The following is a 23,043-nucleotide window of genomic DNA, read 5'->3' on the forward strand; positions in this document are numbered from 1 at the left end:
TCATTTCCAAACAGTTCTAGGGATTTCCGAAATAGAGCAAAATGCTCTGCCTTAACATAAAACGACCAGTGATTAAATCATAACCAATGATTTAATGAAGGACTCAGCAACCTTTTCTTTCTTTCTTTTCTTTTTTTTTTTTTTTTAAGATTTTATTTATTTATTTGACAGAGAGAGAGATCACAAGTAGGCAGAGAGGCAGGCAGAGAGAGAGGGGGAAGCAGGCTCCCTGCCGAGCAGAGAGCCCGATGGATACGGGACTCCATCCCAGGACCCTGAGACCATGACCTGAGGCGAAGGCAGAGGCTTAACCCACTGAGCCACCCAGGTGCCCTATCAGCAACCTTTTCACTTGAAAGAGGATGAAGTATGATGAAAGGGCAGGGGAAAAGGATACAGAAGGAAAGAGAAGATGTCAGGCTGGGTGTTCGGAAGGTGTGGGACAGACACGTTTGTGCTCTGGATGGCCTTTCCTATCCGTCCGTCTCAAGTCACATTGGCCTTGACTTCTAAACATTAGCTGGGTGCTCATTCTTGGGCTTTTTTTGTGTTTAAAGAATTTGTTTTTGTGTTTAAAGAATTTCTTTATCTAAAATCATTATATGCAACCATTTCTTCTTTGCACGCAAACACTTATCTTTCTTTGACCACTGTATGGGCAAGCAAGGATCCTATCTATTATGTTCAATGTTGAATCCCCACGGTCCACACTGGGAGTGGGGACATGGACATTGCTCAAGAAACGCTGAATGAATGAATGAATAATCAGAACTAGAATGTACTGGTTTCTCCATGTCATTAAATCATCAATCATTCAACTGTATTATAGGTTGGGTTCGCATAATGCTCAACCTACGTTGTCATCACCAGCCTGATTATTTTAACGACTGGCAAAAACTTTTAGATTGTCATTGCGTTTGGAAAAACAGCTAAAATACATACGTGGTGGTGAAAAGGGAATTCTGACTACAGCCAGATCCGCCCGCCCAAGACGTAGAGTTCATTCAGCTCTCCCACGAGGTCAAGTTTAGCCTCCTGTCCCATGAATGTGCACTTGATATCAAGAAATTTAAAGGATGCATTGACATTTTTGTTTTATTTCAGCAAACTCCAGAAGACAAAGAGGGATATCAGATGGCTTCAAGGAGTGACTGGCGAATGGTTTGAGGAAATTCAAAGAAAAAAGTTCTGCAATGAAACAGATGTTAGCCAAATGTTAAAACAACCGCTTACATACAGACTCAGGAAGGGTATGGCAGAAAATGGTGAGAAAAAAATTTAAATCTAGTTTGTTTTTTTTTTCTCTTACAGCACAGTGTTCTAGGTTCTAGGTAATGACTCAGTGGGTTTCCAATGGAACCAATCCATATTTAGGACTTTTTAAATCATAAAGTACCAAAGTTTTGTAATCTATATAATAAAAAGCGTGAACTGAAAATGTGTACAATGTCTTGGGGGGAGGGTCTAGAGTCAGGCAAGATGGCGTAGTGGTTAAGAACACAGACATCGATATGTTAAAAAAAGACTTAGATTCAAATCTCCCTTCTGTCTATCTTCTCTGTTCTATCAGAATCCATGTATGGTTCAAGTTACTTATTCTCTGTAAGCTTCAATTTTTTCATCTTTAAATGGGTATGATGATACAGCCCATAGGGTGGTTTTATATGGATAAGACACCAAGCTGGAACACAGCAGACACTTAAATGAATGGTGCAAAGGAAGGGGGAGATGAAGGGGGGAGAGAAAGGAGGAGAGGGGATTATGGGAGGAAGTAGTGGAAAACCCCCCACCCTTCTGATACTTTGGTAACTTAGAATCTGTAGGTAAATGCTTCTTTGAACACCCCAGCTATGTGACTACTCTCCCCTCCCTCATCTTCCCCCATCACTTTTTTTTTAAATCTGTAAATGAGGGTAATAAAACCCACTTTCACAATTCATCAATGTAATTTCACCAATTATAAAGTACAGAAACAATATAGAGTCTCTTCCTACTGATATAGTCATATTGACTACTTCTGCTGGCGTGTTACTAACATTAGTAACATCAAGAAACAGGTAACAATATTTCTAAAGTTCCTGACAATATTTTACAATTCTCATAATAAACAAATCCGTCTAAAAAGACTCATAGCTCAGACTTTGAAATTTACCCCGATTTACCTTGAATTCCTCTAATATTTGTAAATCCAACATGTCTAAATATATTACAGTATTGTAGACTTTGTATATGTTGATGTTGCCTTAGAATTTTTAATACTCACGTATGTGTTATTTATCCGTATATTAGATGTGTTTGTATTACAAGCAGACACACATTTAAACCATATGTGCCGCAAATACACAGAGGTAGATTTCTGATGGGAATAAAGAACACTCCAAGTGGCTTAATTTCCTTTTCCTTTACTTTCTTCGGAGTAAAAAGCTGCATAGTGTCTATCACTGTGGTTTTAAAGCACTAAGACAAAAATGTCTGCAGGGCAGGGAGTACGGGGCAGCTAGAAGCACCCCGAAAGCTGAACGAGGGCCCTGACACCTTACGTTAGGCTTTGGATGGATTTGGGCCTCTGGTGTGTGGGGAAGGACGTTCCACAGAACTGCGGTTCACAGTGCATATTGAAAGACTCCCTACTCTTAGTAAGGATTTTCTCTACTCAGCAGAGCCATCAGAGGCAGGGGGCTCCCCTGACACCCTAGGGTCTTCATGTGGGGGTGCCTGCTGCATTCTCCTTCTGCATCAAGCGGTGGGAAGCAAGAACGAAGCCTTAGTTCTCTGAGATGTATTTACCTGGAAACACTGGGTGATGCCAGATTTCTACAATTTCTCTAGATTCCATTAAATTACAAACATCAAGTTCTAAAAATACAGCTCATCAAAGAAACCCAACATCCATTTCTTCTCGGCTGAGTTTCCGATCGTCATTTGCTTCCCTGTTCTCGTTCCGAAAATCCAGAAAGGAGACTTTAAAGCTTCAGTCTCTGGGACACAAAGGGTGAGTTAAACTCAGTTCTTGTGGTAGCTCTGACGTCAGAAGCCGGTAGCCTGTTTTGTGTTCAGAGTGTTTAATGTTTGTTCTCAGGGTTTAAATGCAGATAGTCACAATTGAAACAGGACTGAGCTCGCAGAGGGACAAAGTCCTTCTGAAACCATGAAACTTGACTCTTTTGAAAGCCAGCTTCCGACCAACTGCACAGGTCCCAGGTCATACACTCGGTGAATGGTGGGTTAAGTGTTGGGAAATGCTCATTGATTTTCTCCACTGTTTCAAGAGCCTGGTCTATGCCCCGGTCAGGAAGATATCTCTATTTTATTTTATTTTTTTCTTAAAGCTGTTATTAGATTGGCTGTCAAAATAATTTAAACAGTCTACCTCAGAAATTGTTCTGATGCTTGTTCTGGGAAAAAAAAAAAACTACTTTTCAGATCAGATATTCAGTCAGCAGTGATGATTATGGTCCATAGATTAGGAAGAGATCTTTAAATCAGAACGACTTTTTCCTTGGGAATATGTGTGTCTGTGGTCACAGGGAGAGATGGGGTAGAAAGATGGAATGAAAGTAAAGGAGATGAGCAACGAGAGTAGAGAAAACTTGCATTTTAAAATCGAGGGGATAAAGATGTTGCCGTGACGAACCGGATTCAGGACGGCTGTTCTGCTGGGGGGGGGGGGGGACCCAGAATTTAAACTTAAGGCAAAGGAAGGGAAGCTTTTTGGAACAGGCGTCCTTCCAGAGAGTTCCCAGCATAGAACGGTGTACATCAGTTCATCTCGACTCACTGGCTGTTGGGTTTTGTGAAAAACAAGCAAGGCTTTGCTTACATGCGATTGAGCTGACTGCTGAATATTTTCAGCGTGTCTTCCTGGTTGAAAAGCTTCCCACCCTCTTAAGGTGTTGGCTTCACATGTGACGTGTGCCGTCAAGCCATTCAGAGTGTGTTGCCGCACCAGATAGGAGCTGCCGGAGGTCACTCTTGCTGTAAACAGTAAGTGGCATGCGGCTCGGGGGCGGTGGGGGATGAGGCTCCGAACCTGGAGAACAGAATTCTGTCCTCCCCTCCCGGGTGGACGGGAGGCGTTTTGCTCCCTGCGTTCACCTGAGCCCGCTCTCGTCTTTGCTGAAATAATGACGAGCTGAACAGAATGTAGATTTATGTGACTGTCCCTACCCGAGTCACTTGCAAGGAAGTACTCTGCGAATGGGTGAGTTGCTTTTCTTCCTAAAAATGTTTGAAACACCAGTAATCCTCTCATTTGGGGATTTAGAGTCAAAGGGTGTTTCCTGCGGAGGGAATATGTATTTTAAGGACAAAAGGAATATTTCTGATGTGTGGTGTAGTTGGGACTTGCGATCGGAGTTTGCGTTGTCGGTGATTTTCTTTAAGGCAGAGTTTTATACAGCTAACAATCTGACATCAGTAAACCGGGAAAAGTTGAAGAACCTGTTCACTCTGTGGACAAGTTATTTCCAAGCTCATATTGCAAGTCACGGCAAAAGTGGGTTAAAGAAGACGGCAAATCTAGAATCTTCCATCGGGGTATCATGTTTTCTGGTTACAGACCAAGGTGAAAAAAAAAAACTGCAACTTCGCAAAATCCTGTTTAGTAACCGCCCTTCTTTTTTTTTTTTTTTTTTAAAGATTTTATTTATTTATTTGACAGAGATCACAAGTAGGCAGAGAGGGAGGCAGAGAGAGAGAAGGAAGCAGGCTCCCTGCGGAGCAGAGAGCCAGATGCGGGACTTGATCCCAGGACCCTGGGATCATGACCTGAGCTGAAGGCAGAGGCTTTAACCCACTGAGCCACCCAGGCGCCCCTAGTAACCATCCTTCTTGTGTGCCAGCATGACTTGCAACTTTCTTTTAACCACACAAACTGAAACATAAAAATCAGAATGCAGACATGAAGCAGATTTTATCCTTTGAGTATATATGGATATGTTAAGCAGTTTTCAAAATTTGTCTTCTCTGAATCCATTTTACCCTCAAAATGGAAATGGAAATAAACATTTACTCATTGTGCTGGTGCAGAATATCATGAAGACACTGTTTTTTTGCTCCTAAGAAGTTTCAGTAGATAAATTGCAAAACTATGTCCTTTTAATTTTTTTTATTTATTGTTCTCAATATTGTATTTATTTATTTATTATTTATCCATTTGAGAGAGGGAGAGAGCACAAGTAGGCAGAGAGGCAGGCAGAGGGAGAGAGAGAAGCAGGCTCCCCGCTGAGCAGGCTGGATCCCAGGATCCCAGGATCATGAACTGAGCCAAAGGCAGACATTAACCCAGCCTCCCCTGTCCTTTTGATTCTTAAATATGTGTGTGACCTAAATATTCGGACACAAATCTTGAATGTGTGTATGTGGCCAGGGGGTGGTTTTAGGGAGTGTTTACTGTGGTAGGAATATATATTTTGTGTTGTGCATTTCCAGGGACACTTTACTCTTAAGTGGAGCCTACCTTTCTTTGGCAGTTCTGACTTTTGAAATACAAAGTCCGCCTTCCAAATACATGATTCAGGAGTTCCTCCTTGCCTCAAACTGCACCAGGAAGCAGCCAGCTGCACGGGCCAGCCCCAGGAAAGCAGAGTCATTCTGTGCAGGTAGCCGTCAGGTTCCTACTTGCCAAAGCCATCTTGGTTCCACTTTGTCACGCTCTGTGCTCCAGAGAACAAGTTAGCCACGCAGTTGAGAGGATCTTTTTGCAAATCACAGGGAGAGAGCCCACCCCTCCGGGCAAAATACAGCCTTCTGCTCAGCCCTGAAAGACTCAAGGATCATAGAAATTTCTTTTCATCTTTTAAGCTGTGGTTTAACCAAAAAAGGGCACTGGATCGCGGAGAACCTCCCCGGAAGAAAGGGATGTGGTCGTTTCATCAGATACTTACTTGAGAAAGGCCCAGCCAGTAAAAGTATATGATATACTTTTTATATTTTATATTATATTATATTTTATATTTGATTTCCTATAAGGGGTGGACGAAAAGCTGTGGGAACATGGGGACTGAATGAATTAGTAAAAAGGCAAAAAGTTTGCCATTTCTGTTTCACATAAGGACGAGTTTCTCCTCCTCCTTTCTCTGCACTTCCCAAATTACACCATTATTTTTTATTCATTATTTTATTTATTATTTGTTGGCGAGAGAGAGTAAGAATATGGGGAGAGCAGAAGGGGAAAGAATTCCAAGCAGACTCCCTGCGCTGAGCACAGAGCCCAACTTGGGTCTGGATCCCAAGACCCAGAGATCATGACCTGAGCCAAAACCGAGAGTTAGACACTCCACCGACTGAGCCACCCAGGCGCACCTATCCCATTATTATTTTAATCCTATTTGTAAATGATTGAGCTGTATCCCCTGTGACCCCCCCTCAACCCCAGGAAAAAAGAAAAACATTTTCCACTCATGTTTCAATTCGTTTATTGCTGACCAATACATTCAAGAGAAACATATATGTATACTGCAAGTATCTTTCCCCCAATATTTCCCTGTGAGTCCTGTCTCCTCGTCAGTCTCTAGGACCTCTAGTGCCTGTGGCATAGTGCTCAGCATCCCACCCCCGCCCCCAGCACAAAATTTTGGTAACCGAGAGCCTCGGAAATTCCTTCTGCGGAGTTCAGCAAGCTTCCAAGAGTGTAGGTCATGAGCTTACAAATGCAGTCTTTCGGGCGGCCAGAGAGTATCTACAGTTGTCCATTCCTTATTCCAGACCCCCGTGATCCCGGCCATGCCCTCCTCACCCTGCACACGTGCCGTGCGCGCCCCTCCATGTCTCCTGCTCCCACGTGATCCACAGCAAAGTCGCCCCTTCACGGGAGCCCTTACATTCTCAAAACTGCCCCCGTGTGCTGCTAGTTCATGAGAGCGATCCTAGGGCTGTGGGTGGGTCCCCCCCCCCCCCCCCCCCGTCCTCCTTCCTTTGTTGAAGTCCCAGGGACGAGGGCAAAGTGAAAAGACAAGGGAGCTAGTTCATAAGGCTCGTGGGTAGCACGTGCAGTTCAATTTAGGGTCCCCTCTTTTCCTGGAGAACCATCACAGTGCCTAGCCCGTGTGAGAACCCACTGCGCCGTGGGGGTGAGAACAGGCAGCGGCTCCGGGGCTGAGCACGTGCCCCTTACCCTGAAGCTGCAGGAGGATTTTATGTTCCCCTTGAGATGCAAAAAGCTCTGTGGGATGCACCTCGCTGCCCTTCAGAGGCACCCAGATGTGCCCCATCCCCTGGCGCACACAGTTCCCAGCTGCAACCCCGGGTTACAGAAGCAAGACGTTCAGCTGCTGTTTGGGAAAACTGGACAGGCAGATGACCTTTTTTCCCCTGGATTCTGGTCATTCTCTTTTTCTCTTTCTCTCCGTGGCTACACACGCTGCTTCCTCCGAATGCCCGAGTTCAAAGACACAAAAATCTAAGACACCTCGATGGGAGGAGAAGTCTGAGGCAGCCAGATCCTTCTTTGGAAATGCTCCTTGGGGAGGGCGGGGAGCCCAGCTGTGGTCTCCACGGGCAGACGGCAGGGTCGTGATGACAAGAGGAAGAGGCATGACAGTTTCGTCGTGGGTGGCCAGTGGTGTTCCCAGGGGACGGGGCTGATCCTTAGTTCAGTCTCATCAGCAACTTGAAAATAATGGCGCTCAGGCCCCAGCTCTGAGATTCTGCTTCAGAAAGTCTGAAGTGGGGCCTGGGGAACTTCATTTATTTGTTTATTTTAAATTCTCGGGGAGATTCGGGTGCTCAGCCAAGTTTGGAAACCGCGGCAGCCTGGCTTCCTAGTCCCGTGGCGGGTGGGCTGTCAGAACTCCCCGCCTGGGTGATAGTTTCCCTGTTGTTTATTTATTGAGCTTTTATCAAAGTCTTACTCTGGATCAGATATGGAGGATAAAATTGTGAAAATAAAGGACAGTCCCTTTCTGGAGAACTCTGCAGTCGGGAGAGTGGGGGGGTCGGGGGCCGAGCACTGTGTGTGGTTGGGAACAGGAGCCCCGCGAACTCTAGGAACATCATGGGTTCAGGTATTTCTTATGGTAATTTTTGCAAATGACAGTAAGTATCTTGAGGAAGGGGCGCCCTGTGGAATTCACAGGGGCGTACCCTCCAGGCTCGCTGTGACCTGAGTGACCGCTGAGTCCCACCGGTGATCATGGTGTCCTCTGGTGAGTGCTAGGGAGGGTGCGTGGTGCTCCTGCCATGAGAACACACGGGGGAAGCGCTGACCTCAGACTGGAGGACCGGAAGCCTTCCCAGAGGAGGAGAGCCTGTGGCCAAAGAACATAGAGGACTGAGCCCGGTCATTAAGAGTTGGGAGGTTGCACTAGGCAGAAAAACTGACACAGCCAAGGTGTGGAGACTGGAAAAAGCAAGAACGCATCCAGGTCACCGAGGTTCAGTGACCCAGTATAAGGTGAGACCAGTGAGAGGTGGAATGGAGAGGTTGGCAGAGGCTGTAACACAGGGACCAGCGGCGCTAAGGACATGCAGCACTAAGAAGCTTGGATTTGATCCTGTAGACAATGGGAAGAATTAATCACTTTTACTTTAATACCATTTTTCCTTACTTTCTATATATCTTACACATAGGTATATATTTTATATATGTATGTATTTTGTGTGTGTATTTCTCTTACGTGTGTGTGTGTGTGTGTGTGTATTTATGTATATTTTTATCTGATATATTGGGTAAAGTCACCCACAACCCACTGCCCTGGACAAACACTAAAATATTTTGGTGTATTCAATGCAGGAACACATGTCTGTTTTATCCGTTGCTAGTTTTATCTTTTTTCTTTTTCTTTTTTATGAATTCATAGGGAATGGGTTCCAGCAGTTCGGGCTCCTTTCCATTGGTTCTCACAAAATGTGCTTCTCTGGGTGGAGCAGGCTGACGCTTCAGTTGAACCCAAGTACCTTTCTCTTTGGCTTCCTTCTTTTTCTGATCATTTTCCTTTACACGCTTCAGGAAGCTATCTCGGCTCTTTGAATGTTTAATATGCTCAATGCATACATTAATTCTCTTGGCAAGAATCTTGACCTTAACTTGTTTGTTTACAACAATGCCAACAGCATGCTGAGTAACATTGTAGACCAGTTTTGCCATGGTAACATTTGTGGGGCATTCCCTTTTGAACAGTGCCCATTCCCTTGATGTCCACAATATCACCTTTCTTGTAGATTCGCATATACGTGGCCAAAGGAACAACTCCATGTTTTCTGAAAGGCCTAGAGAACATGTAACGGGTACCCCTCCTCTTTCCCTTTGTGTTGGTCATTTTGGCAAATTACTGGAAGATGGCGGTTCCGCTATCTTTTTTCTTTTTTAAAGTAGGCTCCATGCCCAGTGTGGAACCCAGTGCAGGGCTTGAACTCACAACCCTGAGATCAAGACCCGAGCTGAGATCAAGAGTCGGACACTCAGCTGACTGAGCCACCCAGGTGCCCCCCACCTTGTTAGTTTGTAAGCAGAAGAATGACATGATCAGATCTTCATTTTATGAACATTATATTAGTGTGGTGCTTCTCGACGAGGGACAATTTTGTCCCCCAAAAGATATTTCTGGTTTTCACAATGAAGGGTGGGAACTCTGGGCGTTTGGTGGGTAGGGGGTCAGCGATGTTGCTGAGTCCCCCATGTTGCTACGACCACGCCCCCCCCCAAAGAAATGCTCGTAGGGCCAAGGCTGGGAGATTGATCTGGCTACAGCACAAGGAACAGACTCGAGGGGGCAAAACCAGAGTCAGAGAGACCAGGGGGGGGACTGCTGAGATGATGAACCAGGTCGCAGGCAGGGGGGAGGGCAAACCATGGGCAGGTTCGTGCACGACTTAGAATGTAGAATCGGGAGAACCTGGTGAGGGGATGTGGTGGGTGAAGAAGACGTAAAGGAGGTGAACTCTTTCTCCCGACTTAGGAAACTCAGGTGCTGGTGACGAAAGATCGTTGGAGCAGATGTGATGAGGGTCCAAAGGACACATTGGCTTATTTATTCAAGAAGCGTGCTCAGGGAACACGGTGCACGACGCCGTGGAAGGAAGCATGCAGCCCTTGCTCTCTCAGGCTTCAGTCCGGTGGGGATGACGGAACGGAAAGATTGAAATGTAGAACGCTGGTGCTACGGTGGGGAAGTTCCATGTGCTCTGGGAGCACATATAAGGGAGTGTCTGGTACATTACGTCTCGAGCCCGAGAGGTCTTCCAGGGAAGATGACATCAGTCATGGTTTTTCAAGAAGATGAGAGTTGCCCAGGCACACACGTGGTAGAAAGAGGTTTCAGGCACATTCCGTGCAGATGCTCAGAGCTGTGTCAATTGCCTGTGGCAGAGGGATGTACAAATGCAGAGTGTACGGGGACGAGGTCGTACAGAGTCTTGCGGGTGCAGGGGAGAGTTTGAATCATAAAATGTTACACCGAGAAGTAGCGTGATTCACTTTACACTGATCGTTCTGGCTAAAGAGTAGGGAGCAGATTGGAACAAAACTTGGAGGGAGAGGGACAGGCAGGGGACGAGTGCCAACATGAAGGCAGCAGATGGTAAATGCCTTAACTGGGGTATAAATGGGGGGATGGAGAGGTATGGGTGGTTTCTGGTTGTGAATCTAAAGATCATTGACTGGAAAGAGTAGATGTGGAAGGACACAGAGTCCTTTTGGGACACGGAGGGTCTGCATGGCCCGTGTCCTCCAGATGGAGCTCCGCAGTGGCCAGTGCTCAGAGCGCGCTGCATCACTGTGTGGGGGAAGTCTCCTGGGATTCTGGTTTGTTAAAAGAATATTCTTGAGCTACACTCTCGTGTACTGAGTGAGAATTCCTGAATGGCATCTACAAAGATGGAGAGACGAGAGAGTATTTTATGGAAGTGAAATAAATTCGGTAAGTCTAGCTTACAGGTCCCTAGAGATGAGCGGAGTGTTGGGGGATGAGGCGTGAAGGGTGTGGGGGGTGGACCCGGGAGGCTCATCAGACAAAAGAAGAGCCTTTGCATCAATTAAGACTTTGAGTAATACCTTGTAAGATGGTAAGCCGGGACCGATGTGACTGCATGTGCGTTTTGGGCAGATCTCTGTTGGTGGTGGGAAGGATGGAGAGGAGTCAGGAGAGAAATTATGGAAGTTTCGTAGGTGGAGTGAGCACATTGGAGACGTGGGGTTGGTTGAGAGCCCTTTAGGATGTGGCCTCAGCAGGGCTTGAGAGCGAATGCAGAAGATGCGGTAGCTTTGTGTCCCTTGATCCCTGGTCCAGAGGAGTCCTACCAGCAGAGCTCCCATCACACCACTGGGGCTTTCATTCACTCTGCAAGCAAAGGCCGTTCACATTAGAAACAGAAATTCACTTTTAGGAGGGCCTGAGAGTGGGTGCGGAGACTCTGGGCCCCCAAGCCACCTGAGTCCTACACCCATAAATCCACAAGGGCACACTCGGTCTTGCACACCGTCAGGGGACACGCAACCCCCACGGGGCACAGCACTCCCTTGCACTCGGTGGCACTCTGTCATGCTCCTGCCGCCCTCTAAGTCACATCCTCTACCCTCCTGCCAGTCCCGGGAACGGATCCCTACCCCAGCTGCCCACGCTCCAAATCAGATTTGGGACCTGGGGAGCCGCGTAGGCGCACCGTGAGGGCTGCAGCCCCCGGGGGCTCTGGAAAGACTCTTCCCAATCTGGCATGTTCTCTTGGCTCTGGCAAAATTGAGTTTCTTGCCAGTTCCCGAGCTCCCTGGCTCTTGCCCATCTCCAGGTCTTTGCCCGTGGTGCTGTTCCTCGCCTTTCAAACCAGCTCACCTGCCCCCTTCCCACTTTCCCACCTCCCCCTTGTCCCCTTCCCTGCTCACCCCCCACCAGGGCTCACCGTGGCCCCTGCATATTTAGGGCGTTTAACTCAACATCTCCTTATTGTCCGCATCACCTCTTTGGTTGTGTTTTGACTCTTCATATATCTAATCGTTCCTACTACAAAAGCTCTCAGGGAACAGGGTCCCTATCTCAGTCCTGTTGGTTTCCTCCGCAGCACTCAGAACAGTGGTGGCAGAAAGACGGCCTGTAGGCTCAGTAAGGCTGTGGGGGAAAGAAGAATAAAAACAAGAGCAGTATTCAATATTCAAGTTCTAGATATTTTTCTTTTAGAGCTGGCGTTTCAGAGTAATGTGAAACACAGTCCATGATATTAATTTCCATTTCTGTTTAAAATTTGAACTAAACCGTCAGCAATAGCTGGATATCTCCAACATCTAAAACTGTATGGCTTCCCAGGTTTTATGCCCCACTCTGGGGAACCATGGAGCAGCTAGGAGTTCCAATAAAGGAAAACCGTATCTTGCCACTTTCAGCTGATCTGACCCAAAGTCCTGGTTCTTTGTTTTAATGCTCGATTCCCTTTGCTGTTTTCTTAGGGATGGTGAGGACCTCATTTCGTACATAGCAGTGAGTCACCACCGTCTATTAAATCTTGAGCTGCAATTCAGGCAGAGTGCCCCCTGGCATAGGATTATGGATCTAAAAGATCAAAATCTATCTCAATTTGGGACCCATGTCTTGTAAATTTTTCACCTTCTACTCAAACTGAGAGAAGCAGCATAAACAGTAAAAGTGAAATTGTTCTCCAAGATGGTTTCCTAGTGAATAAGGCATCTTTATAAAACTAAACAACCAGAAGCCATCTTTGAAGGGTTTGCTTTTTAAAAATTACCTTGTGAATGGTTCAGTCTGGCCCTGACCTAATCTCTCTTGAAAACAAAAATGCATGGAAACAGAAAATCTGTTTCCCATTTGCAAGGAGAGTCTGTGTGCCGGAGGGTTAAGAAGGCGAGCTCTAGATTTCAGGAGCCTGTGGCCGGCTCTGAGCTTGTCCACTCACCGTGCACCCTGGGCTGTGTCTTCTAACTTCTTGCTTCCGTCTCGGGATCTGTAAAATGACAGCTGTCATAGTATCCCCTTCTCAAGAGTGATGTCTTTAAATGACCTAACGTGTACTGGCACAAATTAAGCCTGCAACCCATGAATACTCTTTTTGTTATTCTGTCTTTATGCTGCATTCAAATCCAAATCCACCATTATGTAATCTCTTCTTGGCTACCTGAGTGATAAAGATGGGAAGCGTCAATCCTAAGCAGTCCTAGGAAAAGCTCTGTGAGGTTTTTTCCAACAGTGCACAAACCAAGAGATGTCTTCCTATAGGATGTTAGAAATACCTCTGATATATTCTCGGGTTATTAAGCTATCACAGCAAGTGTGCTGTTGATTTTCCTCCTGGTAAAAGTTGGGCACTTCTTTAAAGAAATTATTTCACATTCTTTCCACAGATGTGACAACCACCCGGGACCTCCCGCGTCTGTGAGGCGAGTCCTTACGGTGAGTAAACCGGAAAGTTAAGGTTATGCCAAGGAATTCAGCATTCGTGAAATCCCTGGTTGGCTGCCTACGCAAATAGGCTTCTCCTTGGCTCTGCTTTAAATTTACTTTAGAAGCTTAGATTTGCCCTAGAGAGTTCAAAGGTTCCCAACTGTTGTAGGTCTCTGGTTGGCTCTGCTGGGAGGGAGTGAGGCCATCGTGTGTCCCCTCATACCATCGTCGCATCTCTGATTTTGGACCATGGGGCACTCCCGTACAGTATAGCCTTCAAGCACTGGGCGGAGGAAGAGGCTAGAGGTGTCCACGGGCACTCTTGCAAGCCAGTGTGGGTCTGGGCTTGACCTTTTCTTGACAAGATCATCATTTGTGTTCAGAGTGGAAGCCAGTGATCTGTGGGATGCATTTGACTGGGACAAGTTCACAGGGAGGGACTGACCCCACCGCTTAGATTTAAGTGTAGCTGTGTTCACAGGCTTACAAGATTAAGCAACTAGACGTTTTCTGTATCTTGCTTCATGGTCTTAACTTTTGCTCTTCACCTGCCTGTGTCTTACTGTGTGACTCATGTTTTGGAGATGAGAAAGAATGTTGGAAAGGATCTAAGAGTGCAGGAGGAGAGTCTTAGTACTCGTACCTCTCTCTCTCTCTCTTTTTGCAGAAAGCATGGTAGAATTCGTGGTGAGGAGTACATATAAACAGAGGGTCTTTATTTCAGAAACAAAAGAAGGCCCCCTTTCTTCTTCAGAGTGTTGCCACTTCCTTCCGAATAACACGGAGCCCTATCTCCTTAAGTGTGAGCCCCCGTCATGACATCAGCACCAACAACCCGCCACACCCTCTCGGAGAACCTGCTATCACCCGGCACTCGGCAGAGATCATTCCACTTAATCCCTAGGGGATATCTACAAAGTATGCTATTATTGTCCCCATTTTAAAGATGAAGAAACTGAGGTTTAGAGAATCTGAAGGTCATGTTCAAGGTCGCTGGTAAATGGTAGAGTTGAGAATAGAAAATCTGGGTTTCTGTAACTCCACAGCCAGAAGTCAGTAATGCCTACAGCTCTGTCAACCCCAAAGCCCTGTTTGCTTAGGAGCCCTGCTGGCTTGCTAGGGGCAGGGGCTCCTGTCGTGGAGCAAGAGGCTTACCAGGAGAGAGCTATGAGGTCTGAAACATATGACGAACGCAGAAAGAAGTGCAAATGCCTAGAAGTTATAAAACAGTAGAACTGATTGGGAATCCTCAGGATCTGAAAACCCAGTCTGAGGACTAATAGATGACCTTTCGTTGGCACCCTTGATTGCTGCTCGTATCTGACCGTTTCACTGCTTGGAAATGCCTCCCTCTGCAAGTGAGAGCTGGGGAAACAAATGAAACTCAAGACCATGATTGTTGACTCTGGCTAATGGCTTTTATAAAAATTCAGAGAGAAACTGCTGAAAACAAAGGTTTTGTATGGCATGTAGATTTCTATTATTTATTCATGGAAATCTTATCCCCTTGACCTACAAACAGCTGAAGGTTGGCTGTTGATGCTGAGGGGTTCTTGCCAAAATCTGAGGTAATGAACTTCTCATCACTTGGTTGGCAGCCTGGCAGGAAGTTGGTTACAAAGGGGATCGGGCATTTTATAGGAGATTGTGCTACACTATTAGATGACCTTCCTCTCAAAGAGAAAACAGCTGCCAGGTAGACATTTTCATCAGCTTCAAAGAAGCAAAGGGTTTCAGAAAACAGCATTTGGGGAGCTAGAGAGAAGGTTAGAGATTTGTAGCTCAGCATTCCTCCTGACCTCAGGACTTCCGCCATTTGGGGCTGAGGAATTCCACGTGGTGGGGGCCGTCCTGGGTATCACCAGCTGCTCAGCAGAACCCTCGCCTCTACTTACTAGATGCCAGTAGTTCTCCTCCACTCGGCCATGACAGTCAAAAATGTCTCCAGAAATTGCCGGTGTTCCCTGAAGCGCACACTGCCCCAGGGAGCGTTGCCTCCTCCTTCGAGGGAGGCAGCCCAGGTCCAAGTAGTCACCACTTCTGAGAGTAGAGAGAAGACACATGGCCTTGGCCACTTGATCGCTCCACCACTCTGAACAGATTGTGGCTGGGCCTCATGTGAGGTGACGTGCGAGCTCTGTGCCCCCAGACACACATCTGCAGTGTACTTACCTCGCTGGGCCAGTGCGAGCTCCCCGAGGCCAGGACTGTCTTCCCTCCTGCCTCTCCGCAGAGCCTGGCACCCCCGGAACACTCAGAAACGGAAAGAAGGAATGAACGAGTGCTTTCCAGCTACAGGTGGACTGGTGGACTTGACCTTTGCAGGAAAGCAGACGGAGAACAAATTCAGCAACACCTTGAAAAATTAATTTGTTGACTTTGCCAGGCTGTGTGATAACATCAGTGAGCTCAGGCTTCAACCCCGACAGCTGCCCTACAGGTCTGGCCGCCCCAGGAAGTTCTCAAATGGTCTCAGGTTACTCTGTGACAAGGTTTGTGTCGGCAGACTTGCAGGAGAGGGAGCTGGGGCGAGTCAAAGCCTCTTTGGCTCGGCTATTTTAGGTGCCGTGTTTGAGACCAGAACTGAGATCTTAAGAGCCAGCGTTCTGACACTCTGGCTTCTCATTCTTTGGAACGCTTTTCCAGTTCATTCGACGGCAGGCCTCGGGAGGAGTCCTCCAGGAATTGCTCTGAGACTGTAGACGAATAGGAGCGGCCGACAAGTGGACCACTAAGTGCTAGACACCAGGTTGAAGCATTTCCAGCAATTAACTCACTTAATCCTCGCAGCGACCCTGTGGAGCTGGGGAGGGAGGCTTATTGCTGCTCTTGTCATTACTATTGTGTCTTCATTTTACCAAGAAAGAAATGAAGATGCAGAGAGGTTACTTTGTCCAAAGGTATACCCCCAGTAAGGAGCAGAACTAGGATTTGGGCCGGTGGAGAACTCATGTGTTTGACCATTATGCTTTCTTGTCTCAGACATGCTTTTCCAAGTCCTAATACTGTAAAATCTCGTATGTCTCGATTTTTGGAAGGATCTTTACTAGAAATCTCATATATGTAATTTTCTCCCTCGGTAGAGCATCAGTCAGTCGATAGCTGCGGGGGCTTGGAGGGGCTGGAACGCTTAAAGCAAGGTTTTTGTCCGAAGAGTCTGCCATCTAATTGAGGTCCTGCGCATGAGTAGAATACCAGTAGAAAGCAACATAATGGAAAGAACAGGGTTGGGGTTCAGGGCACATGCGTGAGAGCAGCCAAGACCACCTTTTATTATTCCTATGACCTAAGTCAGGCGCTTACCCAGACTCTGTTTTCCATCTGCAGAATGGGAATGATAATCCCTACTTAATTCTTTAACTTGTTCTAAGTATCATAGAGGAGAGGATATTTTGAAAGTAGGTTGAAAATGGAATCAGTGAGTGATTTTGTTCAAAGATAGGATGGTTGGGGGGCGCCTGGGTGGCTCAGAGGCAGAAAGCCTCTGCCTTTCGCTCAGGTCATGATCCCAGAGTCCTGGGATCGAGCCCCGCATCAGGCTCTCTGCTTGGCAGGGAGCCTGTTTCCTTCTCTCTCTCTCTGCCTGCCTCTCTCCCTACTTGTGATCTCTATCTGTCAAATAAATAAATAAAATCTTAAAAAAAAAAAAGATAGGATGGTTGGTATCAAGGGACTGGACAAAAATGTGATAGAGACGATCAGCAGCGGACAAAGGGATGGTGGCAAGACGGTGTTGACGTGCGGCTCAGTAAATCTTGGTGAGTCTCTTACCTGCTGATTCCATGCTGGGTGCTCAGGAGACAGGACAAATACTAGGCTTTCGTAGTTATTTTAGAAGTGGGTCTGCTTGCAGGGTCCCGATCTGTTTGTCTTCAAATCCCCGGATCGGGGTGGGGACTGGCAGGAGGGAGAAGGGTCTGGTGGTAAAGTGCCAGTGGGAGGAATGTCAGCAATTTCTCAGGATATCACAAGAATATTAACAGGCACCACATAATAGGTACAAAACCCACTATTCTAACTGATTCTTTTCAGGGAGAAGGGCTCAGTGACGGTGATCCATGAGCTGGATTCTGAGGGAATTGCTATTTTCCAGGGGAAGAAGAGAGAGCAAAGATCAGGAGCACGCGTGGCGGTCGAGGAGGAAGGGTGTGCCATTCTCGGGAACTGGGTGCAGTGGGCTTGGAGCACGGGGCCCTGGAAGGGAGCTGGGGAGGAAGGGCTGAAACAGCAGGATTTTGCTGCGTGGGGGTGTTCGAGCCTCACCCTCGAGGCCAGGAGTGGGACCTAGGCGTCATCTTTTATGGCAACTTCATGGCATGGAGCAGTGTTTTGAGGAGGATTCTGAGTCCAGGACAGAGCCCCAACTGACGATCGTGTGTGTCTGGGCCTCAGGGGGGTTTGCCCCCATGCTAGGTGCCGGGACATTCTTCAGCATCTCAGACCCGCGTTTGGACTCAAAAGATGCTTCCAGCTGGGACCTGGGGTACTGATAAGCTAACAGAACAGTGAAGAGAGGTAGTTCAGCCTGGGCTCTAGGATCTCAGAGACTGGGAAGGAATCCTGCCCTCCACAGTGTGACCTGGAGCGAATTCACTTCTCCCAAGTGAGGTTTTTCTCAAAGTGGCAGTAATCATTGTACCAACCTTGTAGCGTGGTTAAAATAATGAAATAAGGTAACTGTATAAAACCCAGGTTGCCTAGAACATTCACTGAGCAGATGCTCCTGCTGCTAATAATTATAATTAATAATCACAGTAACTGCTCACACAGAGCTCAAGTGAAAGGGGTCTCTAGAGAGAGATTGTATGCCTGGTACCTGCCATTGACTGCCAGTTGCTTTTTTAACCATTTTATCATGGAACAGTATGTCTTTGCACATTAAAGCTGAGTGTAAATAAACTCTATATTTTCTCTTCGTCATATAACCTGTACCTCTGTGTGTGAGAAGCGTCCTTAACATGTTGGATGCGTAGCATTGGTCTTTTAGCAGAAGCTCCAAGAGGGACCAAATAGGGTAGTATTCAGGATCTCTAGGGTGCAAGAACCCTTCCCGGCTTTGAGACATCCATCTCTTCACCTGAGCCCTCCATCCAAGTGTTTTTCATTTAAGTGTAAATTCTCATTATAAAAGCATATGATCCAGGAGGCCGAAACGGATGTGGTCTGGTCTGTACAGAGGAGAGCTGAAGTTGATTCGGGTGTCAAAATGGTTGAGAGACAATGCTTTTCTCTTAATCAGATGCATCTAGCCTACATGAATGATTCGTTTCCAGTTGTCTTTTTAAAAAGATTTTATTTATTTATTTGACAGAGAGGGACAGCGAGAGAGGGAACATAAGCAGGGAAAGCTGGAGAGGGAGAAGCAGGAAGCCCGATGCGGGGTTCGATCCCAGGACGCTGGGACCATGACCTGAGCTGAAGGCAGACGCTCAACGGCTGGGCCCCCCAGGCGCCCCTCGTTTCCAGTTTTATTACAGTTGGTTTTATCCAGTTGGGATCTCACTGTAGTTACATTGCCTCTGTGTTTATTTACTTCTGGTTCTTATATTAGTGTGTTTAATTACATACAATGACCCACAAAAGTGACCGCAGGATTGTTTCTCTTATTCAAAAATGCCGGCATGTCTTCCCTTCCATTCCTTGCCTATAGAATTGAAAACCGCTAAGTCAGTGAAACGTGGGCAGGGCCCCTGCAAGAAATAAATGACCTAGATCTTGAGAATGAAAATGGGCAGGAGTGAAAATCCTAGATTGCAAGGAGTATAGGAATCAGGAGAACCTGAGATTTAGAACTGGACAGACCTGGGATGGAGAAGTAAAAAAGTTGGAGCTTGGGAAACATTAGAGATTTGGTCTTAAGCGTTCAAGGGCAGATGAAATGTAACATTTTGAACATCAAAGGGAAGGAGGAAACCTGGAGGGGCCGTGGGAGCCAAGCCACAAGCGCTGGGTAGATGAGGGAGTGGACAGCAGAGACCGGGACGTGGCTGGTGGCATTGTTCAGGGACAGGAGCAGAACGAGTTAGAGCAGAGCCACAGAGCCCAGAACCGGTGTGGCAGAGGAAATGCAAATGGAGTTTCGGCAATAGAAAGTGAAGGTGTGGGAGTGCACGATCCCCCGAAGTCATGGGGACAAACTAAAGCTTGGGAGTAGGGCAGTGATAGATACGGAGAAATCAAGATCAACCGATCAACCGTGGCTGTTAAGACAGGAAAACATTAACTCTGCCTCATTCCCCTAAACACTGTCGTACTAGCAATAGTGCTTCACAACAACAACAAACATAAGGTCATACTTTTTACCACCTTTGATTCAAAACTGTATCAGCTGCTTATGTGTGTCTGGAAGGGTCTGCCCTTCTGAATGAACTCTGTGGCTAGAAATAGTTTTTGTTTTCCCCCTAAAGCATCAAGTTCACAAATCTTAAGGTCCAGTACAAGCTTCAGCTGGCCAGCTCTTGATAGAGCAGGAACAGTGTTAAGAAATCTAAAACTCCAGGGGCGCCTGGGTGGCTCAGTGGGTTAAGCCTCTGCCTTCAGCTCAGGTCATGGTCTCAGGGTCCTGGGATCGAGCCCCATGTCTCTCTGCCCGCTTGTGAAAAAAAAAAAAAAAAAAAAAGAAATCTAAAATTCCAGCCTTTGGGGCCACAGAGACAACACTCCCAATTCCAGAGAGGTTGGTTTCTTTCCTGTGTTCCGGGAAACTCCCTAGGACTGGTGTCGTGCTGTGTCTGTAGGAGTACTTGGCAGAAGGAAACTCAATGTACCGCTTGAAGACTCAGAGTAAAAACCAGTAGTGTTAAGTGTAGAGACGTTCGTGATCACTTACAAATGACAGAAATAACAAAACATTCTAAGTTGAGAGGTAAGTGTTAGAAAAATTGATTTGCTTTCCTTTGACTAAGAATTTTAGGTTTGGGAGCTTTTTGTGGGGACATGTGAGTATTCTAGCTGGGAGAAGGTCCAGAAATAATATTGCATTTTTCTGTCTCAAAATTAGCAGGCAAAAATACACAGCTCACCTCTGGAAAATCCGCCCGTTGAGAGTGCATTTGTCCCCAGGCCCACAAACATGAGGGAGGGAAGTGGCGTGTCCCCGTGGGATACATCCCTGCTAGAAAATGAGTATTTCCAAGGTAAGTCTATGCGTGAAGCTGACGCCCGGAACTAAAAGCAAATAATGATTGCGGTGTGTATTAAAACGCTCAAAACATAGCAAACCATGTATTTTTGAAATCCTTTTGCTTCCCTTATCTGAAGAGGAGGCTGTTATGTGCTCTTAACACAAATATTCCAGAATCTTCTATTTAAATATAATCTAATCAAATATGCTCAGACCAAGGCTGATAAATCTATGGAATGATAATAACGTTTAATAGTTAACCTCAGGTAAAAGGAAATGCATTTCTAAGAAATAAGTGTATAAAGTTTACTGTTCCTAATAGACTTTTATTGTTCCCAGTCAGTACCTAATGCACTGTGACGAAACCTAATTGTTGTTAAACAATTAACCTTGTACAACAGATAACAATAAAAACAGAAATGTTCCGAAAGGAGCCCCATACACATGGATCTTATTATATAAAACATAGCTCCCCTTTCCTTAGGTTATTCTGTATCAAAATGAAATCTGGCCGTGGAACAGTCAACTCTGAAGTCATTCACCAGCTTCATGCTGAGGAACTAAATTCCGTTTGCAGAGGCAATGACCGCCCCTGGATGCTGTGTTGGGAGAGGGGGTGGTCAGTGAGAGACACCCATCTGGGGGAGAGGGGGCTGACCTTTCAGTTACATGGTTCCTGGCACAGAACTTGCTTCAGAGAAACATAGCCCAGAGGAAAATCTGTTACACAACAAAGGTTTGCTAATATAGGAGAGCTACTGTTTATGACATGGGGGAAAAATGATTTGGCTTCTCTGAAAATAAAAAGGAAACACAGAACAGATTATTGTTTTTTTGACCTCAAGAGTAATGAATATAATGGGCTTTTGAATAATTCAAAATCCTCCTATGGGGATGTTAAGAGTGGTTACATCTGGGGAGGAATCCAGGCGATTTTATCTTTTTGTTATACTTTCCTGTATTTTGCCTTATAACTCTATGTTGCTTTTGTAGGCAGCAAAAGACTTTATTTAAGGGGGGAAAAAAACTACAACTAGCCTGAAAGGAAGAACAGGAATCAAAGAGACTTTATTATAATTTGTTTTAAAGACAGATTTTTTTTTTTTTACTCATGATATAATTTTGACATAATTTTATTTTCTTTATATCTCAGCTTACAGTTTGGCATTGTTTGATTTTGTGTGTGTGGACAAGTGGAATTTTTTTCTTCAGGATGATTCCCGGAAGACTTCCTTAGTTACAGATTTTCAAGATTTGTTCTTCTGGTGGCTGTGCAAGCTTAAATAGCACCAGCTTACAAGTACTGTAGGGTTGGGAAAATCCGGAACAGACATCAAAAGTCTCTTTGACACCTGCCTGAACACAGTTGACATATCTCGAAATAGATCCCACCCACATGCACAAATGCTGATATGCCTCCCTTTCCCTGTCACTGAAGGGTTAAGATCAAATTTTTTTTAAGATTTCTTTTTAATTTATTTTTTGACAGAGAGAGATCACAAGTAGGCAGAGAGGCAGGCAGAGAAAGGAAAGGAAGCAGGCTCCCCAGTGAGCAGAGAGCCTGATGCGGGACTCGATCCCAGGACCCTGGGATCATGACCTGAGCTGAAGGCAGAGGCTTTAACCCACTGAGCCACCCAGGCGCCCCGATCAAATTTTTTAATAACAAATCATTTTAAGGAACCAAGGAGAGAGTGCACCTTTTTAAAAAAAACTTTTACATGTTACCTATTCATTTTTTTTTTTTTTTAGATTTTATTTATTTATTTGTCAGAGAGAGAGCACAAGCAGGGGTACCAGCAGGCAGAGGGAGAAACAGGCTCCCTGCTGAGCAAGGAGCTCTATGTGGGATTCAATCCCAGGACCCTGGAATTATAACCTGAGCCTAAGGCAGATGCTTAACCAACTGAGCCACCCAGGTGTCCCTGAGAGTGCACCATTTTATGTAACTTAGAGGGAAAGTTGTGGTTTCTTCAGCAATTTAAATAATCCCGTAACTTATTTCTCATACCAGATTTGACTGTCATGAATGAACATTTCTTGAATAAATACATAATCTACTTGTTTGTATTTATTATAACATGAATATGATAAAAATATATCCACGACAAAATGGGCCCTTGGCAATCTTAAAACCTTGAAAGATAATGGTTCTATTTAAAAATCTGACAGGTTTTTCTTGAGGAAAAGAGGTCATCTATGAGTAAGTAAACACAATTCAAAGAAATATCAACCGACTGAAAGTATCCTATGACTTGTCTGGGGTCTCAGAGACTGGGGTCCTAGTAAGCTTGATCTCTGGTTTTGGGCTGCCCCAGGTCCTCTATATTAGAAGGAGGTCATTGAGCTCTGACTTGGACACCACCCTCCAACCTTGCCACTGAGAGAAAAGTCAACCTTGCTTAACAACAGCAAGTCCAAATCCTTGTAACATCATGAGCTTGCAGTGAAATCATCTTTATAGTTCATTAAAATATGAAAAGTGAGTTTTTATGGCCCAGGCGTTATATTATGTGGACTCAGGAGACAGACGGCCTGTCACCTTGATGACCTTGACAACCTAATCTGTTCATGCCTAGTTTCCTCATTTATAAAACA

At 45.7% G+C, this 23,043-nt stretch overlaps 1 protein-coding gene and 1 pseudogene across 11 annotated transcripts in view; one reads left to right on the forward strand and one right to left on the reverse strand.

Annotated features, from left to right (window-relative positions):
* Positions 1–23,043, forward strand: part of EXPH5 (exophilin 5) — a 72,735-nt gene that overhangs the window by 39,982 nt on the left and 9,710 nt on the right. For 2 of the 11 annotated variants that reach the window (XM_046017364.1, XM_046017366.1), the window contains exons 2-5: positions 1,105–1,265; positions 2,830–2,992; positions 13,283–13,331; positions 20,323–20,458. In XM_046017364.1, coding sequence (XP_045873320.1) covers positions 1,105–1,265; positions 2,830–2,992; positions 13,283–13,331; positions 20,323–20,458 — 509 coding nt within the window. The other 9 variants (XM_046017365.1, XM_046017369.1, XM_046017372.1 and 6 more) reach the window with 9 other exon arrangements.
* Positions 8,747–9,307, reverse strand: LOC123948121 (annotated as a pseudogene).

This window comes from Meles meles, chromosome 8 (assembly GCF_922984935.1).
Source record: "Meles meles chromosome 8, mMelMel3.1 paternal haplotype, whole genome shotgun sequence".
Taxonomy (NCBI): domain Eukaryota; kingdom Metazoa; phylum Chordata; class Mammalia; order Carnivora; family Mustelidae; genus Meles; species Meles meles.